General features: G+C 42.7%; 1 protein-coding gene across 5 annotated transcripts in view; it reads left to right on the plus strand.

Moving 5' to 3' along the window:
• Positions 1-22,181, plus strand: part of LOC116041155 (kinase suppressor of Ras 1-like) — a 78,561-nt gene extending 56,380 nt beyond the window's left edge. For 3 of the 5 annotated variants that reach the window (XM_031287036.2, XM_031287040.2, XM_031287039.2), the window contains 16 exons: positions 1,111-1,459; positions 4,519-4,682; positions 4,816-4,882; positions 6,180-6,263; positions 6,352-6,413; positions 7,658-7,770; positions 8,011-8,188; positions 10,702-10,759; positions 11,034-11,088; positions 12,176-12,409; positions 13,359-13,555; positions 15,159-15,255; positions 16,234-16,367; positions 16,922-17,053; positions 19,502-19,637; positions 20,622-22,181. In XM_031287036.2, the coding sequence (XP_031142896.1) occupies positions 1,111-1,459; positions 4,519-4,682; positions 4,816-4,882; positions 6,180-6,263; positions 6,352-6,413; positions 7,658-7,770; positions 8,011-8,188; positions 10,702-10,759; positions 11,034-11,088; positions 12,176-12,409; positions 13,359-13,555; positions 15,159-15,255; positions 16,234-16,367; positions 16,922-17,053; positions 19,502-19,637; positions 20,622-20,768 (2,207 nt within the window). In that variant the 3' untranslated portion in view covers positions 20,769-22,181. The remainder of the gene's footprint in view (positions 1-1,110; positions 1,460-4,518; positions 4,683-4,815; positions 4,883-6,179; positions 6,264-6,351; positions 6,414-7,657; positions 7,771-8,010; positions 8,189-10,701; positions 10,760-11,033; positions 11,089-12,175; positions 12,410-13,358; positions 13,556-15,158; positions 15,256-16,233; positions 16,368-16,921; positions 17,054-19,501; positions 19,638-20,621) is intronic. The other 2 variants (XM_031287038.2, XM_031287037.2) reach the window with 2 other exon arrangements.
• Positions 22,182-23,428: the final 1,247 nt, after the last annotated feature.

Raw genomic sequence — 23,428 nt, forward strand, 5'->3', positions numbered from 1 at the left:
GGCCGATCCAGGCAGTGTAGGCCACCGGACCGTCTGACTACCGCATCCCTCAGAAGCTTTCGCCGCGCGGTAGCAATCGTCTTCCGTGACGACGGCTGGTCAGTCTGCTTTGAAGCGGGGCGAGCCCGGTGAGCCGCACTGGCCACCACGGGCTCCGACTCCGACAAAGCATTGAAGCGGTTGGAGAGGCTGAGGGCAGGAGGCGATGGAGCCCTACCCGAGGCTCTCTTTCGGCCGCAAACCACCTCAGTCCAGGGTGGCTTGATAACCGGTGTCGAGCAGGACGATGGGCGTGGGCAGGCAGCTGGGTCCCATGGCGCGGTATCCTGGAAGGCCGCCGAGAGAGATGAGATCCGGAGCGACTGATTATGAGCCACGTCCAAGCAGGCGGTTAACAAAGCATCTTTGGTTTTTAAGTCCTCGGAAAGCCGACGAACATCTTCCCTGAGGTCAGCAATTTCTTTGTTTGTATTATTGAACAACGAGGAAATCCTGAGGGGGAGTGGGGACTCGCCAGGTGTAGAGGTTGCCATGAAGCTAGCGTTAGTTTAGCCGGTAGGCCTAGTCTTGATAAATTAGCGTGAGGCTAATACTTACTTACACGTAAAAATGTATCTTTGGTTTTAAAAACACTTTATTAGTATAATAAAAACTAGGCGATAGAGCCGACTGTTAGGTAGGAGGTTGAAGGCAGCTGCCGGCTGCCTCGTCCCCGCCGACTGCTGTCGCTTGTGGATGACGTTCGCTTGTGGATGACGTGCAGCAGCTCGTCTCTGACAGGGAGCGGGTGCGAGTTGTTGTCAGTAGTCTGCAGGTTTTCACGTCACCTTTTGGTATCGGCTCAGCTCGCTTCTAGTTCCTTTAGCAGAATTCACCCAGCTGATGTCGAGCAGGTCATTTGTGGATGTTGTGATAAAGGTCTTACATTTAATTCATAATGGTCTTAAAAAGGTGTTAAAAACTCATCAATTTGACTTGGTAAAACCTGCGGAAACCCTGTAATAAAATGTATATTATTTCACAAGTAACCATCTCAAACCATCTGTTTGTAACGTGTGACTCTACGTGTGTACTACTCTGTAATTTGTGATTTTGACTCTTTGACTCCAGGAGTTGGCCCAAGGCCTGACTTTGGTTCCTGCAGCTCTGAGTCCCAACAGGACAGTGATGCCTTCTCTCCCATCAGCTCTGATAGCCCCTCCACCCCCCTGACGCCCACCAGCACCCACGGCCGCTCCATCTCCATATCGGTGCTTCCTTGTTCAGATGGCGCCTTCACCCTGGAGCCAAGCCCCCTTCCGGCAACTCGAGCCCCAAAGTCACGCACTACCACGCCCTCCCACACGCCGCCGCCACCGTCCCGAAAACTGCTGCAGCTGCTCCCCAACATCGCACTGACAAGGAGCAAGAGTCAAGAGTCCCAGCTGGCCAACCGCATTGAGGAGCCTGCTGCACACAAGTGGGTCTTAGAGTTGATACTGCAGTCGTGTTCTGTTTGAAAAATTGCGTTACCTTTCAGCTACTAAATATCAAACATTAATAAAAGAGAAGGACTGTTAAGACATATACGTCATTGTATTCAGGTATAGCCTGTAATTAAGGCAAACTTCCCTAAAAATGGGAATGTGTGATGTATGCATGTAGACTAGACTAGCTGACTAGTTCAGCTTTTAGTTCATTATTGTTCTTAAAGGTGCAAGTAGGTAAGACTTATAAAACTAACTTTCTGTCATATTTGCTGAAACTGACCCTATGTTCGAGTAGAACTACATGAAGCAGATAATTTAAAAAAAATCCGCCTCCTCTGGCACCACCTACAGCCTGTAGTGTGATTTGCAAAAATCCACCGCTCCCTGTTCAGATGCACCAATCAGGGCCAGGGGGGGTGTCTAACTGCGTGTCAATCACTGCTCATGCACATGCATTCATTCTCCCTTGTGGGGGGAGGGCCTTAAGAGACCGTTTCGGGCTTTAGCGGAAAGGGGGGAGGGACTGAGAAGTTGTCGATGTTCAAATTTTTTGGCTAAATCCTGGATCTTTGCAAGCCTACCTACAGCACCTTTAATGAACTAGGAAGGAGAATGCTGGAGAAATTAATGACAAATTTGTGACAATCGGGAGAGACTTTTCCCGGTGGGCCCAGTGGTGTAGTCTACGTGATATGCAGGCATACACAGTATACCCACTAAGCAAGCTCCAGGATTTCCATATACCCACTTAAAAATGCCCAATGACACACAACAACATGCTTTCCATTATATTTTTGATATATTTTGAATTGTCATCTGTGTTTTTCTTCTTCACATAGGCTAAATAAAGGTATTTCCACCGTAAATTGGTGCATAAAAGTGTATCCAAATATAGGAAATGAAGTCGTTGATGCTCAAAACTTCCCTGGGGAGGACACCCAGATCCCCCACTATGATACGGCCCCCCCAAAGGCAGATTCTGGCCTATATATATATATATATATATATATATATATACATATATATAACAGTATACCCACTACAATACATTAGACACGGTAGTGTTTCGAAGCTGCGAGGGCCGGTCTGATAATAGTTATACATTGCAAGTTCTTAGCAGCTGTGCAGCCTCTGCTCAACCCGTACGGCGGGCCACAGCAGCCTCTTATTTCAATACAAACACAGGATTTTCAGAAATATAGGGGGGGATCAGTGAGCGCCCCCTCCCCAAATGGCATAGCCCTGGTCGGCCTATGACGAAAGTCATCGAACACCTTTTTTTTTTTCCTCGTCACGTTTGGAAGTTTATCGGTAACGCTAACAGTCAGTGTGTGAGTCTAATGATGGAAAGCCAAAAAAGAAAAGGGTAAGGTGGTGCTGAGAAGGCAGTGTTTCCCACACATAGACTAATGTGTGGTGGTGCACCTCACTATATTCCCTTGGATTAGGGTGGCACCACAATCTTGGTTCGAGCTGTCTCTGTGGTCCAAAGCTCTACAATGCACTGCAGTGTCCAGCGATGCTCTGCGTCCGGCTGCGTCCTGCCAAGTGTCTGCGTCTTGCTACGTCCACCCATGCTGTGCTGTGCCATGCTACATCCTGTAACGCCCTTCAGTGCCCTGTTATGAAATGAACTACTACAACTACCATTTGTAGTCACTGTTCCATTATCTTTATTGTGACTATTATTGCCACTGTTCAGCACATCCCCAACCGGCACCGTCAGACACCGCCTACCAAGAGCCTGGGCCTGTCCGAGGTTTCTTCCTAAAAGGGAGTTTTTCATCGCCACTGTCGCATTAGCCACTGCTAATGCTTGCTCTTGGCGGAATTACTGGAATTGTTGGGTCTTTGTAAATTATAGAGTGTGGTCTAGACCTACTCTATCTGTAAAGTGTCTCGAGATAACTCTTGTTATGATTTGATACTATAAATAAAATTGAATTGAACTATCAACACCGGCTGCCGCACATTGCGTTCGTTATTAATTTTCTTTTTTTTTAAACGTTATTTAAACTTGCGTCTCCCTCACATACACACACAGCTCCTCCCACCGCGCACACAGAGTCTGTCTCCATTAGGAGAGAAGACGGCTGGCGAAATTCCCGGCAGTTGGGTTGTCAAGGTCAAAACACTATATGTAGCAGCTGTGACTCAAATACACGTATTAATGTTATGTCATTTTTTTACTCTTACACTGAATGTTTTCTGCTTCAATCCAGATGAGTATTGAAAAGTATTTTCCGCGACTGAAAAAAGCATGTGTTGAGGATGAGGACCAGCCTGAACCGGAGGTATCAGTCTGAAACAGAGCTGGAACAGTCCGACCAGTGTAATTAGTTATGTTATTAATTTGTTTACAATATTTTCAGGCTTCAACCAGTGAAAGACAGGGTCAGGGAGAGAGAGAGAGAGATAGATTCGTTAGGCATTGAAGTAGGAGAGGAGGACAGCATCAAACATGATAAGTACGAAAATAGATATTCTAAATTCTCTCAAAAGTTTGTTTAGATCCTATGAAACTGCCGTTTCAGTACTCTATTCAAAAAACCAAAGCTAGAAGTACACATTGGGTTATGAAAACATTACACCTAATCAGTTTAAAACCCGGACCCTCCACTCGCCTTGTCTGGAACCTGTAAGGTAGGTCAGTGGCTTTCCTTTTCTCAATTTGGCCGGCTGTGGCATAAGTTAGCTTGGCAGTCAGTTCCAATGCGCTGCTTGCGTTGGGCTAGTGTGGATCGTGTTGCCGTGCTGTGTGTTGTTCATTCATTCACCGGACCATCCGAACCATCTGGTCCTCATGATATGATAAAAGTACGCTGGGAGCACACTCTCATACACATTAGATATTATAACAGCTGGTTTCTGGCGCAATAAACAGCTTCAGCGGGCGGGTGGTTTTTGTGTGTACTTAAATAGAATAGAAATAGAATCCTGCTGGCGCCACTGTCCCGAACTATAACACTATGGTTTACCTGCTACCAATGACATGACAGTTTTTTACCCCAGCTGTATGGTAGTTGTGAGTTGCTCTCTGTTCTTGCAGACCCTGTAAGAAGAACAAAGTCTTGGCTGCTCTTCATATCAACGGCTCCGGGCACCCACCGGAGGACTCAGCACTGCGGTCACCGCTGCTCTCTGCCCGGACACCAGGCCCTGTCCCAGCCTCAGCCCCATACACCATGGCTGCCACTCCCACCCAGCTGGAGAGTGAGTCCCCTTCACAGATACTGGCCTGGATTCCTGCTCTTATTGTCCTTTAGCACTTCGGGGATTCTGTTTCATTTTTCTCCATTGTCTCATTTTGTGTTTTTGACATACTACTTTCTAATGTTCTTCACAGATGTGACCATGCACAGGAGCTCCCCTCAGACAGTGAGGAGGGACATTGGCTTGGCTGTAACACACAGGTCAGTTACTGTCGCCCCTATACACCTGTCCTGTTTAGAATCAAAGACTTTATAGGAGAATGTTAGAGTTACTATACTTTATGCTGTGGACTCTGTTGTTATAGAAGTGTTGTCTTATGCAACACAAGCAGTTTGGAGACATTTGATAGACACTGAAAGGGGTACTCCAGGGATTTAAAGGGCATTTATAATTGTGTGTTAAGAGTAGGGTTTCAAAGGGTCAGTTTCTAGGAGATTTTTAGACATTTTCCAAACAAAATTTAGCCTGGGAATTTTAGAACTTTTGCATCATTTTAATTTAAATATCAATCTTTTAATAGTGAGCTCTTATTGGGGGAAAATACACATAAAAGCAATTCCAGGCTGCAGGCAGATAGCCAAACATAGTTTAGGATAATGGGGTGGCCACTCCGTGGACACACCCCTGCAAAGTGGCTGATTGTTGCGCCACCACGAAAATAGAGCACCCTGTGTTTGAATAGAATATATCTTGTCATTGTTTTTATTTTAAATACATTTTTCTTTATTGTCACAACGAAACACAGTTTAGCAACTCTCAATATGACAGTTGCTGACGCTCACTGTCACTGTGGATATCATTAACTGAAACGGATGGCTGCTGTTATTGTCACTCTGTGCTTTACTCTTTCAGAACACTGGGACCCAGAATAGTGTTTTACCAGAGAGCAATAGGGCACGTTGACAGCTAGTTTACTCAGATAGCAATGGGTTACATTAAAACAAGCGACATGACGCTGATTGGGCTTTAGAGTAGCTACTGCAACGATCAACCGCAATTCTAATCTTGTAGATCGGCTCATAGCGGCCCAACATAACTAAAGGTCCGATTTGAAGAAGATTTGCAGAGCAAAGTCATGGTCCCCAGAGGAACAGCTGTCCTTCTGACCTTCCCTATTTTGACCTTCCCTGTCACACAAACCGTTCTGCTGGACACAGGAAACAGACAAGCAAATAAGTCAGGACATTTACTAACAACCTTGTGCTCTCCAGAAGATGAAACCTTTTAATTGCAGACACTATATTGTAAAATGTGCATTGCTAGGGATAGCTAAATCACCAGTATGTTTTTTTCTGTCCTGGGTTATATTGAACATCACAGCCTGTAGGGTCCACTAGTAGTTCCTATGTTCCTAGGTTCGGTATGTTATGTAAAATACTTTGATACTACATTCAATACTACAGTGACAAATTGCCATTACGTGAATTATTCCGAATCAAATGTTAGAAGATAGGAATGTGAGTTACAATAAAGATTTTTTTTTTCTTTCTTTTGTAGGTTTTCAACCAAGTCCTGGCTCTCCCAGACCTGCCAAGTGTGTCGCAAGAGCATGATGTTTGGTGTCAAGTGCAAACACTGCAAGTAAGAGAGTGTAAATACAGTATCACCTCCCCCACTCTGTTTGATTATTACTTGTATTTGTTATGGTCTCATATCCATCTGTTCACAGGTTGAAGTGCCACAACAAATGTACCAAAGATGCTCCCTCATGTCGGATATCATTTCTTACATGTAAGCCATGCTCAATGCCTTTTCTTTCTTTGACTTCACTTTTTTATTTTTGCTAAGACTCCAGTAAATTACTGTATGGGTATATCAGCTCATAACATCTCAAGAATGCATTAAGGAACACAGTTATGTCTATAATTATCCGGGTGATTTATGTGTCTGTCTAGTGAAGCGGTCATTACTGCGGAGCAAGAGTCCAACTGAAGTGAACATTTCCAGTGACAGTGAAAAGAATGGTTGGGTTGATCCCAATAGAAAGTGATAATAAACATATGCAAGGCATGTGGTTTTAGATGGAAAGTTAGGATTTGATGGAGATTGATTCAAATGAAAATGACATCATGGATAAGAGGGTTGTTCATTTTGCTTTTCTTTTAGCTTATTTGTTGTTGGCGCTGAACACAAAGTGTGTTTTGGTGATTTGCAGCGAAAAGACATCTGGTCAATCTATTAAAACATTTTGTTCAAAGTTTACGTTTTCTAGGTAATTACCGTTATTCGCATATTTGCAAAGGTGGTTAAAAAGTCCAATCCTTTCCATAAATCACAGTCACCTGGGTTTACAACCGCAGTGATGGCATTAACTGGATTAGTCTACTGCAGTCTACTGCACATCAAACTCAAGGCCTGCAGGCCAAATCCGGCCCCTTGCAGATTTAGATCCGGCCCACGTATCAATTAAGGTTTACTATAGATTTTGGCCCGCCTAGTTGTGCCCCAAACCAAAAACATGTCAAATGTTTTTCAAACTGTAATTACATGACACTCAAGCGGAATTTGGCAGATATGCTGACTTTGAGACTCAGAAATTCCCACAGAAGCAGAGAGTTTTCATATTCAGGCTGTGAAACAGGTTGTTGTAAAAACAAGGAACTCTTTTGCTGACTTTCGTAGGGCTTTATGTCGACAGAAAATCTAATAAAGTAATAAAGTCAAAGATATTTTACTTTTTTGATTAAATAAAAGCATGTCACTAAACTTTACATGTCTGGCCCTTGAAGTGATTCTCTTTTTCCAGTGTGGCCCTTATTAGGATGAGTTCGATTAAAGCCACTTTGTCAACTTTGATTGTGTTATTATTAGTTTAGTGGGACATAGATTTTACTGTGATGATGGTTTGCAGAGACGTGATCAATGAGTGGTATGGGTGCTAGCCGTGCGTAATGACAGCTGTTCAAAATGTGTGAACCTATCCTTTAAGATTCAATGTGATATAAAATTAGCTAATGTTTTCATGTGATTTGTAGTACCAAGGATACGGAGGGCAGAATCAGTGCCATCAGATATCAATAATCGGATTGATCAGACAGCAAACATCCCACTGCAGTTTGGCACTTTACCAAAAGCAATAAACAAGAGGGTAAGTACAGGCTTCTTTTCTATTAAAATATGTTTGGAATTCTGTTTGGACTGCTGATTTTATTCTCAAGGTAACTGTGTAGGAAAACATAAGAAGAGAGTGTCAAGGTTGGTGTACAGGAAATAACTGCTGGCAATGGGAGGTCCTTACTGTGTGTGTGTGTGTGTGTGTGTGTGTGTGTGTGTGTGTGTGTGTGTGTGTGTGTGTGTGTGTGTGTGTGTGTGTGTGTGTGTGTTTTAGCAGGAGCCTCCCCCCAGTTTAAACCATCTGGACTCAAGCAGTAACCCGTCATCAGCCACCTCCTCCACACCTTCCTCCCCAGCACATTTCCAGCAGAACAACCCCCCAAGTGTCAGCGCCACACCCCCACCCAACGCGTCGCCGCAGGGCTCCCGGGACAGCCGCTTCCACTTCCCAGGTCAGCACCCTGTCACTGGTATCACTCACATACACACATGCGCCTTGTGTAATGTAAGCACACTTCCAACAATACAGGTTCTTCTTCACAGCAGTGTGTTACAGCTGAGACAACCGACAGGACATATGTTGTTAAATACACTCATTGTATTGGGTTGTACTGTGAGATGTTTATAATATTTAGTGTCTCTGATTTAAATGGGGTGGACCAAATATTAGAAACATTTCAGTTTAATAACAGCAGCACAAACATCAACTCCTAAATGACCATACAGAAGAATCAACTCCTCTCTGAAACAGTTTCAACAAAAATGGCATTTTGGCCTGAGAATGTTCAAAAATGTTGCTTTTCAGAAAGATACATATTTGCTGATGAGGAGCTTTATCAAGTCTGAAAAAAAGAATATGATGATGGATTGCTGGGATTGGCTCAGTTTGGGCTAGGAGACTTTTTACACACACATTTTACAGAAAGCCTGCGATGCAAACTAGAGGCATGGAGTTTGACATGTTTGAATGTAGACATTTACCAGGCAGTGGGAGTCTGACAAAATTATGCTAGTGGTTGCATTATGGGCATAGACTGTAAAATGAATGGACGTAGCATCAGTGACGTCACCCATTGGTTTGTGGCCTGGCAATTTGCAGTTTGCCAATATGGCCGTCACCATCTTGTTTTTTTTTCAAAAACAGGACGTGACTATTTTTTGGACAAGAGGCTGGAGCTGAGGTGGATAACGCCAAGCCAAGCCAGTGTTGTTCATGGTTTCCATGGCGCTGCGCTAAGCTCAACGCTAAAGGGGGGAAGTTGCTGATTTTCAACCCTTCTGAAGCGAGTCTCCAGTGCGTTTACTTACACAGCAGTAACCGTGGGATGGTTTTGCCACAGCGGGGTCTGCTCGGTCCCTTCGCTTTTTTTCCGAGACACAGCGTTGACAGCCCCGGAGATGGACAATCGGTTTAGCCATCTCCAGATGTCCACTGCTGCCTCGGCGGGAAGTAAAACAAATAGACCCCAGGCTCTTTGCTGCCGATGGCCCGCTGTTGATTCGGCCAACGCTATCATAGCAATGACTACGACTCACAGTGCTGTTCAAAAAGCACTCCAGCGGAGTGGGGAGGGGCATTTGGAGCATGTGCAGTCACTTAAACCGATCATAGCCCGGTTAAGGTGTATACATGTAGGAATACCCCGGTTACTGAAGGAGTTCTCTACCTCTGTTAACCGGGTTATGAGAACTGCAATTGTAACCGGGGTAAGGTGCTTTCATGGCGTTTGAGAAATCGGGGTATTGCCTTAACCCGAATATAATCGTTTTTTTAAACTGCATGTAAATGCACTGACTGTTTACTGAGGTAATGAATCAAGCAAGAAGTAGGCTCATTTTCTCATAGACTTCTATAAAAACAGACTCTTTTTGCAACCAGTGGAGTCGCCCCCTGCTGGAAGTTAGAGAGAGATTGCAGCTTTAAGGCACTTTCACATTGGCTTCACTTTTCAGGCCCAGAAGCTTCATCCATTATTTTTACAATCTATGATTTTGGGAAATGTAGGATCCAGTGTTTTAGGAGTTGACTCATACGTCAGGAATCTCAGCCAATGCTGCTTTGATTTAGACCGTTCTTTTTTCATAGTTCTCATTTACATATTTCTCTTTGTCTGTTGTGAGACAATGAAACTAGTATTAGATACCTACTACCAGTTAACCAGTAGTCATTCTCAAGGTACTACACTACAGTCATGAAATCATTACTTTATGATCGCAAAGTAAAATAAATTTAAATATCACTGACATTTACAGTGAGAGCTCACAGAGGGTACTGCCAAACACTGGGCAGGTTTACCTCTTTTTGCCCTGTACACACACAAAGCCCAAGGTTTAACCCTTGTGTTGTCCTTGACCCTTTTTTTTCATGTTTTTTATATCAGAAATATGGGTTTCTTACAACCAAATTGCCCTAAAATAACTTGGATGCATGTAAGTTGTATGGAACCCATACAACATTCTTCCAAGGTAAAATTAATGATTACTTCCATTGAATTTTGGTTGTTCTATTGAATTTCATAGCATTTGAAAAAACAATTTTAAATTGGACACAAACTCACTCAACAGCCTCTGATCTTAACTACTAGTCAAAATAATTAATAATTTCTGTTTTTTTTTTTCAAACTCAAAAATTAGGTGTAATGTCATTGAAATTAGGTTTATTGACCATGAATAAAAAAAAAATGTTGCAAAAGAGGGACAAAAATGTTTTAAAAAGCACCAAAGGCATAACAAAGTGACAAAAACTTCAGAAAAGGCGCAATTTTTCAATTTTGACCCGGAAGGACAACAAGTTCACACTCGACGGGAAGACAACACGAGGCTCTGGCGACCGCTTTGACCATTTTTACATTTCAAATCCTGTGTTCTAAATTCATAAATTAACGTGTAAAGTATTTATGGAACATTTTTGAATGGTGAGAATCACTCTTGTAGTGCAGTATTCTGAAGTTGTATTTTCCAACAGATGTTCCTGCTTCCACGCATACTGCTGTTCAACATCCTGGCAGTCACTATGAGTCTGGGTAAGAGAGAGCAACACAGGTACCCTATTGGCTGATATCAACTTATCAATTTCCATATACGTCAGCTGATATGTATAAAGGAATGTCATGTCTCAATATAAAAAATCCAGTGTTGGTCAGATTTGAATGAATATAGCATACACAGTAGATAAATGATGATGAAAAAAAGTGCATGGGCCGTGTAGACTGATACTCTACAATAGCCTACAGTATCTGTACAGTATGTACAGAGCTTAATAACCCTTGAAAATAATTCTTGCGGTTCTTCCCTCAGAGTGTCCCAGGTGGCCATCACTGAGAGGCAGCTGACAGCAGCAGAGCCAGCAAGGGTGAGTTACACCACCAAAAAGAAGAAGTGAAAAGGCTTAGTTATTTGCCTGTGTTATTGATAGGAATGGTATGTATATGTGGTTTACAGCACCTGTAAATGTACTATTTCTTTCTTTCTATCACTGCCATATTTTGTCATCAGTCTCTGAGGGAAAGTCCCACAGTAGTAAATAACTTTTGGACAGCCAAATATGACATCCCCTTTGGCTATGAAATAACGATGGATATAATAATGTACGTAATAAAGAATAAGAAAAAAACAAATTCTGGCAGTTGACTCAGACTGGATAGCAATGGGAAAAAAGACTCTTGGAAAAAAGACCCATCAGGGCTGTCACATTGCGCCCAATGAGCTGCTAATATGTACCAGAGATGCTCACAAGTCTCTGAGCCAGAGCCCAATTCCTAAGTCTCTGAGCCAGAGTCCAAGTCTCAAGTCTCTGAGCCAGAGTCCAAATCCCAAGTCTCTGAGCAAGAGTCCAAGTCTCAAGTCTCTGAGCTATAGTCCAAGTCCCAAGTCTCTGAGTCTGAGTCCCAAGTCTCTGAGCCAGAGTCCAAGTCCCAAGTCTCTGAGCTAAAGTCCAAGTCCCAAGTCTCTGAGTCCAGAGTATTTTACATATTTTACGGGCATTTCTTTAAACCAGTCACAATCGTCGGAGCCACAGTGCAAAATTGTCTCGGGAAGGAACTTGTTTTGGTGGAACATGTGTACGTTCACAGATAGTCTAGCTAGCTGTCTGGATTAAATCCACCGGAGTTTAAAATTACAACACAAAGAAAGAGGAAGGTGATGGACATCTGGCCGAAAAGAGTGACATCCGGCGGAATTTCCGGCAGCACCGGAGCAATTCCAGAAGTGGAACGTCGTGGATATAGACTACTGTGTGTGTGACTTAAACTCGAGTCCCCATCTCTGTTATGTAGCACTCTATAAACTTAGAATAATGCTTTCCAACTTCAATTTTATGTTTCTCACATTGCTTTTGTTGTTGATTTGATCCTTCTTCCCTTAAAGCACTTTATAAAGTGAGTTTTACTCCAATCGCTCACTAACTAACAGTCCATGATCACTTTGGTTGCTTTCAGGGGGACGAGGGGGACGAGGAGGACGAGGAGGAAGCAGCTGACCAGGGCGACAGTGCTCCCACTGAGCAGCCTGAGGAGGACGAGCTGGAGGAGCTGCCCTCCTCCATATGCCGCCGCGGGGCCGTCGGCCGCTGGAGGGGCCCGTTCTCTCGCATGGCCAGCCAGACCAGCATCTACCTGCAGGAGTGGGACATCCCATACGAGCAGCTGCAGCTGGGAGAGCTTATTGGCAAGGTGGAGACAGAGAGGAAATCCAGACACACTAGGGCTGTCAATCCATTCAAATACTTAATTAGGATTAATCGCATGCATTGTCCATAGTTGACTTGTAATTAGTTACAAGTTTTTAATACTCAAGTGGTAACTCACATCGACCGTAAATGCAAATAACTTTAGTCTTGTCGAGAGAACCATCTGGAAGGGCATATATAGAATATGTGTACAATAGACACTTTTCTTAATTTCTGCCCAAGGAGGTTTGTATATTTTGCCTTTCTGTGATGGTCTGAATATTAGGGGTGTTAAAATTAATCATTGCATCGATGCATCGCGAAGCGGACCTGGACGATTCTGCATCAATGCAGAGACAGATTTACAAACAGATCGTCGCTGCTTTTTTGTTTCTGCCTTTTTATCTGTTGTCTGCTGTGTTCAGACTCCGCTACATTCAGGAGTTCACATATGTCTGACTGCTTGAATTTGTTGATGAAAACCATGTGTAGCAATATATAATAATACTGAGGAGGTGACACATCGTGATGCATTGTGACATCAAATCGATTTGAATCGTTGACAGGGTAGTCGTAATCGAATCGTGAGACCAGTGAAGATTCACACCCCTACTAAATAAGTCGCTAGTTGTTTTTTAATAAATAAAATCGGTAAGAGGGTCTGAAAGGTCGAAAAATCTAGCGAGAAAGTTGCTAAGTTGGCAACACTGTCCACAACTTTACTGCTGCATCACTTCCTGAACTTCCCAAACTACGGAGCAACCCGAGGAACCAAATCACAAAACGTGCTAGTATTAATTGTGCGTCAAAAAGTTTTATGCCGTTAAAAGGAATTTGCATTAACTCGTTATTATTGCGTTCATTTGACAAGACATACTAAATCTTAGTACACTACATAAAATATCAACATTTGTGTGGAACACAGCTGACATATTTGACGTTGTGATGTCCAGGGCCGCTGGGGGAAGGTGCATAAGGGCCGCTGGCATGGCGAGGTGGCCATCCGCCTGCTGGAGGTGGACGGCAACAACCAGGACCACCTGAAGCTCTTCAAGAAGGAGGTGATGAACTACAGGCAGACACGGCACGAGAACGTGGTCCTGTTCATGGGCGCCTGCATGGCTCCGCCACACCTCGCCATCATCACCAGGTACAGCTGCATGACTCAGCACATCTCACTTCTGCTCTGGTTCACCTTATTCCCAGCACAGTTCCAATAGAATCACATGCATGGGGATACTTGTTTTTCATATTACATTGGCTTTAAGTTCAGGATTCATTTTAAGGCCTTGACACACCAAGTCGACGGCCGGGGACTAGTGGCGACGAAGGCCGACTGTGGCGTCGCCTCTCGTCGGCCCTTGTCGCCCTTGTCTGGGCCAAAAATTAGCACTGGAACACACCATAGAGACTACAGCCGACGGCCAAGTACCACATACGTTCTTCGCCTGCGTGAGAGGAAATAATTCTCCAATAACAGCAGACGGCAGTAATCTATTCGTCATTCAAGGGAAACCGGATACCTTTGCTATGATACCCACAACAAAACAGCATTTGCCTGAATCATTAGTGCCAGAACTAAGCAGAGCCTACGGTCCCTCTGCTTCACTCCTCGCCGGGAAGACATCGGACACCGGGAGATGGCTAACCAGACTGTCCCTCTCCCGGGCTGTCGTCCGTTCTCTCAGCAAATAAGTCTCCCTACGGTGGGAGTGGAGCGGACGGACCGAACGGCCGACTGCTGTCGGCTTGCTGATTCCACCCACCCAACATGCCTTCATCATACGCTGGTTACAGAAAATTGGCCAAACAAAATTGTGACTCATTTGGGCAATAAAAGGCAGACGAAGGCCGACGCGTGGCGATGGTGTGGGACACACCACACAAACTAGGACCGACAGCCGCCTTGCTGTGTCAGGGCCTTCAAGGTTCTTGTTGTGACGTATAGAGCCTTGCGTGCTCAGGCTCCTGACCTGCTCCATCCTTAAAACACCAGTAGGTCCCTTAGGTTCTCTGACCAGGGTTACTGGTCGTACCTCGCGTTCGATTCAAATCAAAAGGTGTCGGTGCCTTTAAAGTGGCGCCTTTCCTATTGTCATATGACAGAGATCTTTAACAGGGGGTCCTCAGAGTTACTGTAGGGGGGCCGCCAAATTATGAATTGATCAAAGTATGTCTTAAAATATACATTAACATGAATCCAACATATTATTAGCGGAGATGAATCTGCCTATTAATGAAAACAAAAAGTATTTCATTTACATGACATTGATGACAGACTTACTATACTATAGGTATGGTAGCCATCCAGCTTAAGGACTTACTGTGACTTCCACATTTATGTTTAACATCAAAACATTATGTACAAATAATACATGAATATCTACAGTATACATCCATCTGGCCCAGTTTAATATGCAACTAAATTTGATACAGTATGTAGTAGGGGGTCCCTGCTCTGTCTCTCTTTCAGCTAAGGGGGTCCTCGGTCTAAAAACGTTGAGGACCCCTGTCATACCATCTGTTGTCTCTGTTGACACTTTTAAAAAGCAGCTGAGACTTGTGTTTTTACATTTTATTTTATGGTTTTTATTGCTTTATCTTTTTTGTAACATTTTTCCTCTTGTGAAACACTTTGTGACTTTGTTCTGTAAAAGGTGTTTTACTAAATAAACATATTATTATTAATACATGTGATTTGTTGATTTGCTAATAGTGTTTTTGTAACAATGTTGCATGTGTTTTCTCTGCAGTTTCTGTAAAGGCGAGACTCTGTACTCCGTTGTAAGAGACAGAAATCATATACTGGACATCAATAAGACCAGGCAGATTGCTCTGGATATTGTAAAGGTGAGCTGTGTGAGATGGACAGAACAGTTAATACAAAAGATAAACTAGCATTTCAATATCAATATATGATGATTTCCAAGAATCTATTACCGTATTGTCCTGAATGTAAAACAACCCTGACAATAGGATTTTTTCAAGACTCATCTTTGGGAAAAAGACTTTATGAGGACCAAATCTTTCAATAAAGACAACATTTCTATTTGAAATGAGTCCCTAGTTTAGTTAGTAGTAGTAGTAGTAGTTTCAATCACATATTCATCTGTGGTGGAATGTAACTAAGTACATTTACTCCAGTACTGTACTTAAGTACAAATGTTGAGTTACTTGTACTTTACTTGAGTCTTTTCTTTCCATGCCATTTTCTACTTCTACTCCGCTACATTTCAGATCTTACAGCTTTAGTTACTACTTACTAGTTACAAATTAAGATTTTTGCACACACATGTAGTTTATAAAATCTGATGTTTTATTCTAAATGAAATTAGCCAACAATATAACAGCCTACAAGTCCAGCTGAAATGATTAGACCATTAAACACACAACTGTTTGGATCCTTTACACTTTCTAAAATGGGAAGATTTTAGAAGAGTTTGGCTTGACAGCTCAGTCATGAGAGGAACATTCAGGTTACTGCTATTTGGCACCACCTGTTGTTGTGGATGTGTGTTGGTGTTTAAAAGTCTAGACCCCGAATATAGGCCGACAATATATTCATAAGAGGGGAAAAAACGTCTTATATTTGGGTCAATACGGTAAACAAAATCTCACACAACCTGATTTTCATGGAAGCCTGCTATGATCAGATTCATTTAGTTTAGACATTTATCAGACATACAGTGGCTTGTCAAATGATCCAACTGCTAATTTCTTTCTATAAAATAATTAACATAAGTGTTCAACACCCATGCTCTGGAAGCTCCACGTTTACACAGATATTAAATAATTCCTGCCCTCCACCTGTCCTCCACTCTTTTACAGGGAATGGGTTATCTGCATGCCAAAGGCATCATTCACAAGGACCTGAAGTCTAAGAACGTGTTCTATGACACAAACAAGGTGGTGATTACAGACTTTGGCCTGTTTGGGATGTCTGGAGTGGTACAAGAAGGCAGGTAAGAGAGAAAGAAATGATCCTCTGATCTGCATCTCTCTGTCTGAATGATCTGGATCTCTGCCAGGGCTGCACAATATGAGGAAAATATCTAATTGCGATTATAGTGACTGATATTGCATTATGATTCAGGCTATTGGAGGGAATGCTCATTTTTCATTATTCTCATTTTCATTGAAAAATATTAAACTTTAACGTGTGATTTTTGCGAGGATCTGTACCAAACAAAGATGTTTTTTTTAGTCTGTAGGATAGGATTTGTAGGCCGGGACATCTCTGCAGCACCACAATACTTCATTCACAATGGTTTGACACATGTTTTGCCTTTGACAAATATTGCGCCCCCCCTGCAATTTGGATATTGCACCAGTCCATATTGCGATTTCGATAAAATTGCCATAAATTGTGCAGCCCTAAACTCTGCTAAACCAGGTTAATTTTCTTCATTAGTATTGCATATATACAGTGTGTGTGTGTGTGTGTGTGTGTGTGTGTGTGTGTGTGTGTGTGTGTGTGTGTGTGTGTGTGTGTGTGTGTGTGTGTGTGTGTGTGTAGAAGACAGAACGTGTTGCGGATACCTCAGGGCTGGATCTACTACCTGGCTCCAGAGATCGTTCGACTAATGAGCCCGGAGGTTGATGAGGACCAGCTGCCTTTCTCCAAAGCTGCTGACGTTTATGCGTTCGGGTAATGATTGATTCCACTTAAACAGCCAGCTCAGGTTAATCAACACCCAGTGTGTGCAATATTCTGAAGTAGAGCTGTAATCGGGCCTTAAAAGTTAGGCCCGACAAGGCCCAAGCCCGACAAGTACATTTTGATTGACAGCTTATTAAAAGCCCGAACCCGTTTACAGCCCGACATTATTCAAATGTGCGCACGCACACAGCTCTTTTGCTTTTTGTCAAGAATGAGTCATTTATACATTTTTAACATCATTCATGACTAACGTAGGCTATAGGCCACTTTGAAGTTGAAACAAAGAAATAAAATAAGTCCTCCAGAGGCCAGCCTCCGTTTCACCTCCTCAGCATCCATTTTCGTGCTAATTGAAACGCATCACCTGACCGCTCATTTACCGCGCAACCCAGAGCGCAAGCCCGAGCCCGTGTAAAATGATAGAAATTAAGACCGAACCCGTCGGGTCCTGTCGGGTTCGGGCAAAGATCTTCAGCTCTATTCTAAAGTAAAGGTGGCATTGAAACTACACTTTTTAACAAAGATGTAAAGGGTAACTACCATATTTTTCAACCCTATTTTCCTATGTTTTTGTGTCTAAGTGACTGATAGGAACAACAATCTTTGACATTGGTCCAGTATTAAGCGAGATCGCTGCAGTCAGTGAAACAAGCTACAATGTAAGTTAATAGGGCAATTGTGCAGCTTGTATTCACCTTCACTAAAGTGCTGTTTTGCCACTGATAGGCTCAGATTAACATTCTAAGTTTCTGACAATGTTATGGAAAGGATTTCTAAGGAGGTCGACCTTTCTGTTGAAGAGTAAGAGCCTTTTTTTAAACATAAAAACATCCACGAAATTGTGTTCGCTAAACCCACCAGACTCCATGTAAATAAACATTCATTTTAGCATCGTAAAGTACACTTCATTAAAAGTCGACAGAAACAAAATAAAACTATGAAAAGCAGTTTTGGGTCGTCTTTCCACTTTCCCAACCATCAAACCTCTAGTTTTGGTTGAAATAAACAAATAGTTTACTCATTTACATGTGAAAATATGTTGGCTCTGTGAACACTTAAAGGAACACGCTGACTTATTGGGACTTTAGCATATTCACCGTATCCCCCAGAGTTAGATAAGTCCATACATACCTTTCTCATCTCCGTGCGTGTCGTAACTCTGTTTGACGCACCCACCGCTAGCCTAGCTTAGCAGTGAGCAGAGAGTTCACCTGGAGTTCACTCAGAGTTGGAGTAATTACTAGACAATTACTAGATAGTAAAAGCATAGTGACCTTGTTATTTGTACACGCTGTGACTATACAAATCACAACATGTAAATAGGAAAATGTTGGCGTTATTTTGTCACTTATTGGGAGCAGTAGGCTAGATGCAGCCGGTTACCTCCAGGATCTGTGCTAAGCTAGACTACCGGTGGGTGCGTCACACAGAGTTACGACACGCACGGAGATGAGAAGGGTATGTATGGACTTATCTAACTCTGGGGGATACGGTGAATAAGCTAAAGTCCCAATAAGTCGGCGTGTTCCTTTAAAGTATTGTTTTTTTAAATGGAGTCTGGTCGGTTTAACGCTAGCGACCTCAGAGCTGTTTCTGGTTAAACAGAAAGATCTTAAATAGGTTTTTAAAAGGTGTATCTCTGTAGGGATCCTTTCCATAATGTTGTCAGACACTAAGAATATTAATCTGAGCCTGTCAGTGGCAAAATGCTTAATACTGGACCAATTTCAAAGATTTTTGTTCCCATCAGTCACTTATACACAAAAACATAGTATAATAGGGTCCAGGTTGAAAAAAAAAAATTACCTTTTAAAGCACTTTGTGACATTTGAATCCCTCAAAGTCAGATCTAAGTTTACTGCTGAAAGCTAGTGCCCCAGGTAGTTTTGTGTAACTTTACAAGTTCAGCTCACAACATGCCCTTACTGTATTCGGGCTGAGTACCAAATTCAATACTTTTTAGGCACCGACCGAATTGCCTAGTAAAACTCATCAGCATCAGTGAACCAATAAGCATGCAGCATACTTCTACCACAATCTAATAATGCTGCTGATTGGCTGTCTAAGGTTACACATCGCAGAGGCAAGCAGGAAAAACTCTACGTTGTAGTAGATAAATAAAATTATTTGTGCCATAATGTGTAATGCTGTCATTTCTTTTTGTTTTATAAAATTGGTATCGAAAAAAGTGTCATTCAGGAACCGGTATCGAACTCACGGTATCGGTATCAGTACTGGTGCTAGTATAGAATATTTTTAAACGATACCCTGCCCTATACTTAATGTTCACATTTTTATGAAAACTCTTTTTCCATGAGCTTCCTACACCACTTAGCATATTTGCTGAGACTCCCCTGACATGGACAGAGATGGAACATAAAGGAGTAGCATATGAGGCAGTTTTCTCATCTCATCTTTGTGTTGTGTACTTTTCAGCACAATCCTATATGAGCTGCAGGTGGGAGACTGGCCAATCACCAAACAGCCTGTGGAAGCCAAGATCTGGCTGGTGGGCAGCAGCAAGGGCATCAAGAAGGTGCTGGCAGACACCAACCTGGGCAAGGAGGTCACGGTGAGTCTGTTACGGAGATTCTAGAACACCATGGCAACGGCAACACCCATACAGGAAGGGAGGGATTAAACCTGGATGTGGGTTTTAAGGCTGCAACTAAGGATTATTTTCACTGTCGATTAATCTGCGGATTATTTTCTGGATGGATGGATTAGTTGTCTATAAAATGTCAGAAAATGGTGAAATATGTGGATCAGTGTTTCCCAAAGCCCAAGATGACGTCCTCAAATGTCTCGTTTTGTCCACAACTCAAAGATATTCAGTTTACTGTCACAGAGGAGTGAAGAAACTAAAAAAAAATGCACATTTAACAAGCTGCAATCAGAGAACTTTTTTTTTCATAAACCTCAAACCGATTAATCAGTTATCAAAATAGTTAAACGCCAGACGGAGCCACGGTGCCTCTGCAAAATAGCCTCAGGAAGGAACTTGTTTTAGTGGAACGTGTACGTTCAAAAGTTGTTTTAGTGGTGCAACAGAAAACTCTAGGATTTCTCTGTTGAAAATTCAACAGAGAAACAGAGAAAAAGTCGGAAATTCCACCGGATGTCCCTCTTTTCGGCTGGATGTCCGTTACCTTCCTCTTTCTTTGTGTTGGCGTTCTAAACTAAGGTGGATTTCTGAGGACTATGGTTAACTGCTCCTCAGATCTCTGCAGGGTAACTCCAGACAGCTAGCTAGACTATCTGTCCAATCTGAGTTTTCTGTTGCACGATTAAAACAACCTTTGAACGTACACACGTTCCACCAAAACAAGTTCCTTCCCGAGGCTATTTTGCAGCGGCAATGTGGCTCCCTGTGGAGCTTAGCACCACCCAAGACTATTGTGATTGGTTTAAAGAAATGCCAATAAACCAGAGCATGTTTTTTTCTCATCCAGGAATGCTGTTTGGACTAGCCAGACCCTCCTCTGCAGCGCTGTGGAGGAAGGTCTGACAGTGCGAGACTACTGTTGTATTAATCCTCCTCCTTCCATCCCAACAGGAGATCCTGTCTGCCTGCTGGTCCTCAGAGGCCGACAACAGGCCCACTTTCACCCAGCTGGCAAGCATGCTGGAGAGGCTCCCCAAACTGAACCGCAGGCTGTCTCACCCCGGACATTTTGGGAAGAACACTGAGTACGTATCATAGAAAGAGGAGCTTCATTCATGATGCAGGGTGGAGCGGCCTACACCATTTACACCAACATTCAAAGAGAGTCTGCATCAGTTTGTTTAGGTCATAAACGTCTACATTTCCATGTCATATAAGAAGAAATGAGATGGAGCCAAAGGATCCAATACAAGATCAATAAAATGAAAAATGTTGTAACTAGGATTTTTGTAAAGAAATGTGAATATTATGAAGCTGTCCTGCTGAGTATCAACTAATATAAATTACCTTTTCTAATGTGACTGCTATTTTGTATTTTGAGGAAAGCTCTAGTTCTAGTAAGCTCACACGTTGCTCTGCCGATGATGGATGGAGTTGTTGCTCCCTCTATGCTTCCTTCATCCTTTTTCTCCACACACTTTCATAGTGTTTCTCACAGTCAGCAGCAGTAAGATCCTTTCTTGTGTTCCCCAGTTTTACCTCTCCTTCTTTCTCCTCTCTCTGTGATTTCCTCTCCTCTGGGTGCTGACCGATCCGCCTCTGCCTGTTCCTGTTGTGGCTGATCTCCACGGTCTCCCTTCCATCCCATTTTCCCCTTATGTCCATGCCTCTCTTGTCTGTTTATGTGCACACTTGTTTTCCACCACTCTTTCCTATTTCACTCCGTTCTTCTCTTGGCGAAGGCTGTGGGATCATTATCATCACTGCCTGAGAGATCACTGCCATCAGGGTCTACACGCACACTGTCCATACATGTACAAATACAGCAGCTGAGAGGCAAATGTGCTTTGTAAAACTCACTTTATTTGGATTTGACTCTTCATATTGGCTTGAGCCAATATTGACAATATCACTTAAAAGAAGAGTTCTTATCTGGAGCGGCATATCCAACTTATCTTCACCTGGAGTTAAAATGTGATCTGTGTCTGAATTGATTAAGCATTCTTGTTGTCTTAATTCTGCCCACATGTGAGCAGATCTACAGTTATATAGACAGAGCTCCTGGACTGTCAGCAAACATGGTGTGTGACAAATGACTTGGTAACAGGAAGGGGAGGGTCATGAGCCGAGGGAATAGAGCCGAGGCACCCGTGCGCTACTTCTCTGCACTCTGTCCAAGTAGGCTAATATAACTTAAAATGTAAGAAATATTGTAGCACACATCAGTCATATACCTCTTTCACACAAATGACAAGGGTTATCTGACCATTGTTCAAACCTTCTTTTGTCAATTCAAACCAAGCCAGTGACACGGGCTGATCCCTGGTCATATCAACTCAGATACAACCTGGGTCTCAACATGGGAGCAGTACATACCAATTCTTAATATCTGTCTGTATGTCAGTGGGCATTGATGTATCCTCATCGCAGGAAGGCTGCTGGTTTCAGCTGTTACTAGGCTACGACTCCTCCAAATTATTGGAGGTAAAATAACAGTAATTCAAGTGTTGCCAGCACTCTATCCATGCAGATTATTTTTATAATCCAGGTTTTGAGATACTGTATGTGTGTCTGAGATGTGACAGTGTTTATTGGCCTCACTAGCAGAGTAGCTCCAGGAGTGACAATGCTGTGTGCTCAGTCTAACACTGTGCTTCAGGCTCAAATATCTCAACAACTTTTATATGGATTGCCATGACATTTAATTCACGATGAATTGTAATTGTAATAACTTTGGTGATTGTTTGACTTTTTGCATCTGTGGTTCCCAAAGTGGGGTCCGGGGACCACCAGGGGTCCTTGAGGGGGTGCAAAGCAGACGGGTAAATAATTATCTTCACTAGTATCCAATCATAAGTAAAACAATGACAAAATGTATGACTATTTGGTCAAGGATTTCATACACTTTCTGTAATAAAACATCTAAAAGCAAAAATCCTGTCAGATGGGGGTCCATTAAAGGCTTCTTGATGTGAAAATGTTTGGGAACCACGAGAGTCAAAATCCAGTTTCTTCATTACTTTGCTTTATGTCCAGATACGTGCAGAACTAATGACATTCCCATCAGCCTCAGCTGTACTCTGTGCCTATAAGCTAATGTTAGCATGCTAACACACTAAACTACGATGGTGAACATGTAACGTACTAGCTAAATAATAGCATGTTAGCATTGTCATTGTGAGCATGTAGCATCCTGTAATTAGCATTTAGTAAAAAAAAATTAAATTAAAAAAAACACAAAGTACAGCCTCACGGCGCTTCCAGCATGGCTTAGACTTGGTTTGTAAACTGTAATGTTCAATTTCGTGAGCATCACAAAAGAATATGCCAGTCACCTCCATTATACTGTGGTGGATCTCCAAACCTGGACAAATAAAAACCAATATCTGCATGAAGAGGTAATGACAAAATATGTGTAATGGTAATATGGGTGTACTGACCCTTTGAAAAGTGTACCCCCCAAAAATATGAATACTTATTGTATTTTGATTGCCATGATCTAAGCGAGATGAGACACAATGACCCCCTGTGACACAGCCTTACGCTGTCCTGCAAAAATACTTGACATGATGCATGGGACAGCCCTTTAGTCCTAAATGGCTGTATTTTGGGGCAGCTTTAGTCTATATCCTTCGCATTCCACTTCTGGGATTGCTCCGGTGCTGCAGGAAATTCTGCCGGATGCATGTATTTTCCTTCCACTTTCTTTGCGTTGGAATTTTTAATTTGGTGGATTTATGAGGACTATTGTTGACTTG

This window comes from Sander lucioperca, chromosome 5 (assembly GCF_008315115.2).
Source record: "Sander lucioperca isolate FBNREF2018 chromosome 5, SLUC_FBN_1.2, whole genome shotgun sequence".
Classification (NCBI taxonomy): domain Eukaryota; kingdom Metazoa; phylum Chordata; class Actinopteri; order Perciformes; family Percidae; genus Sander; species Sander lucioperca.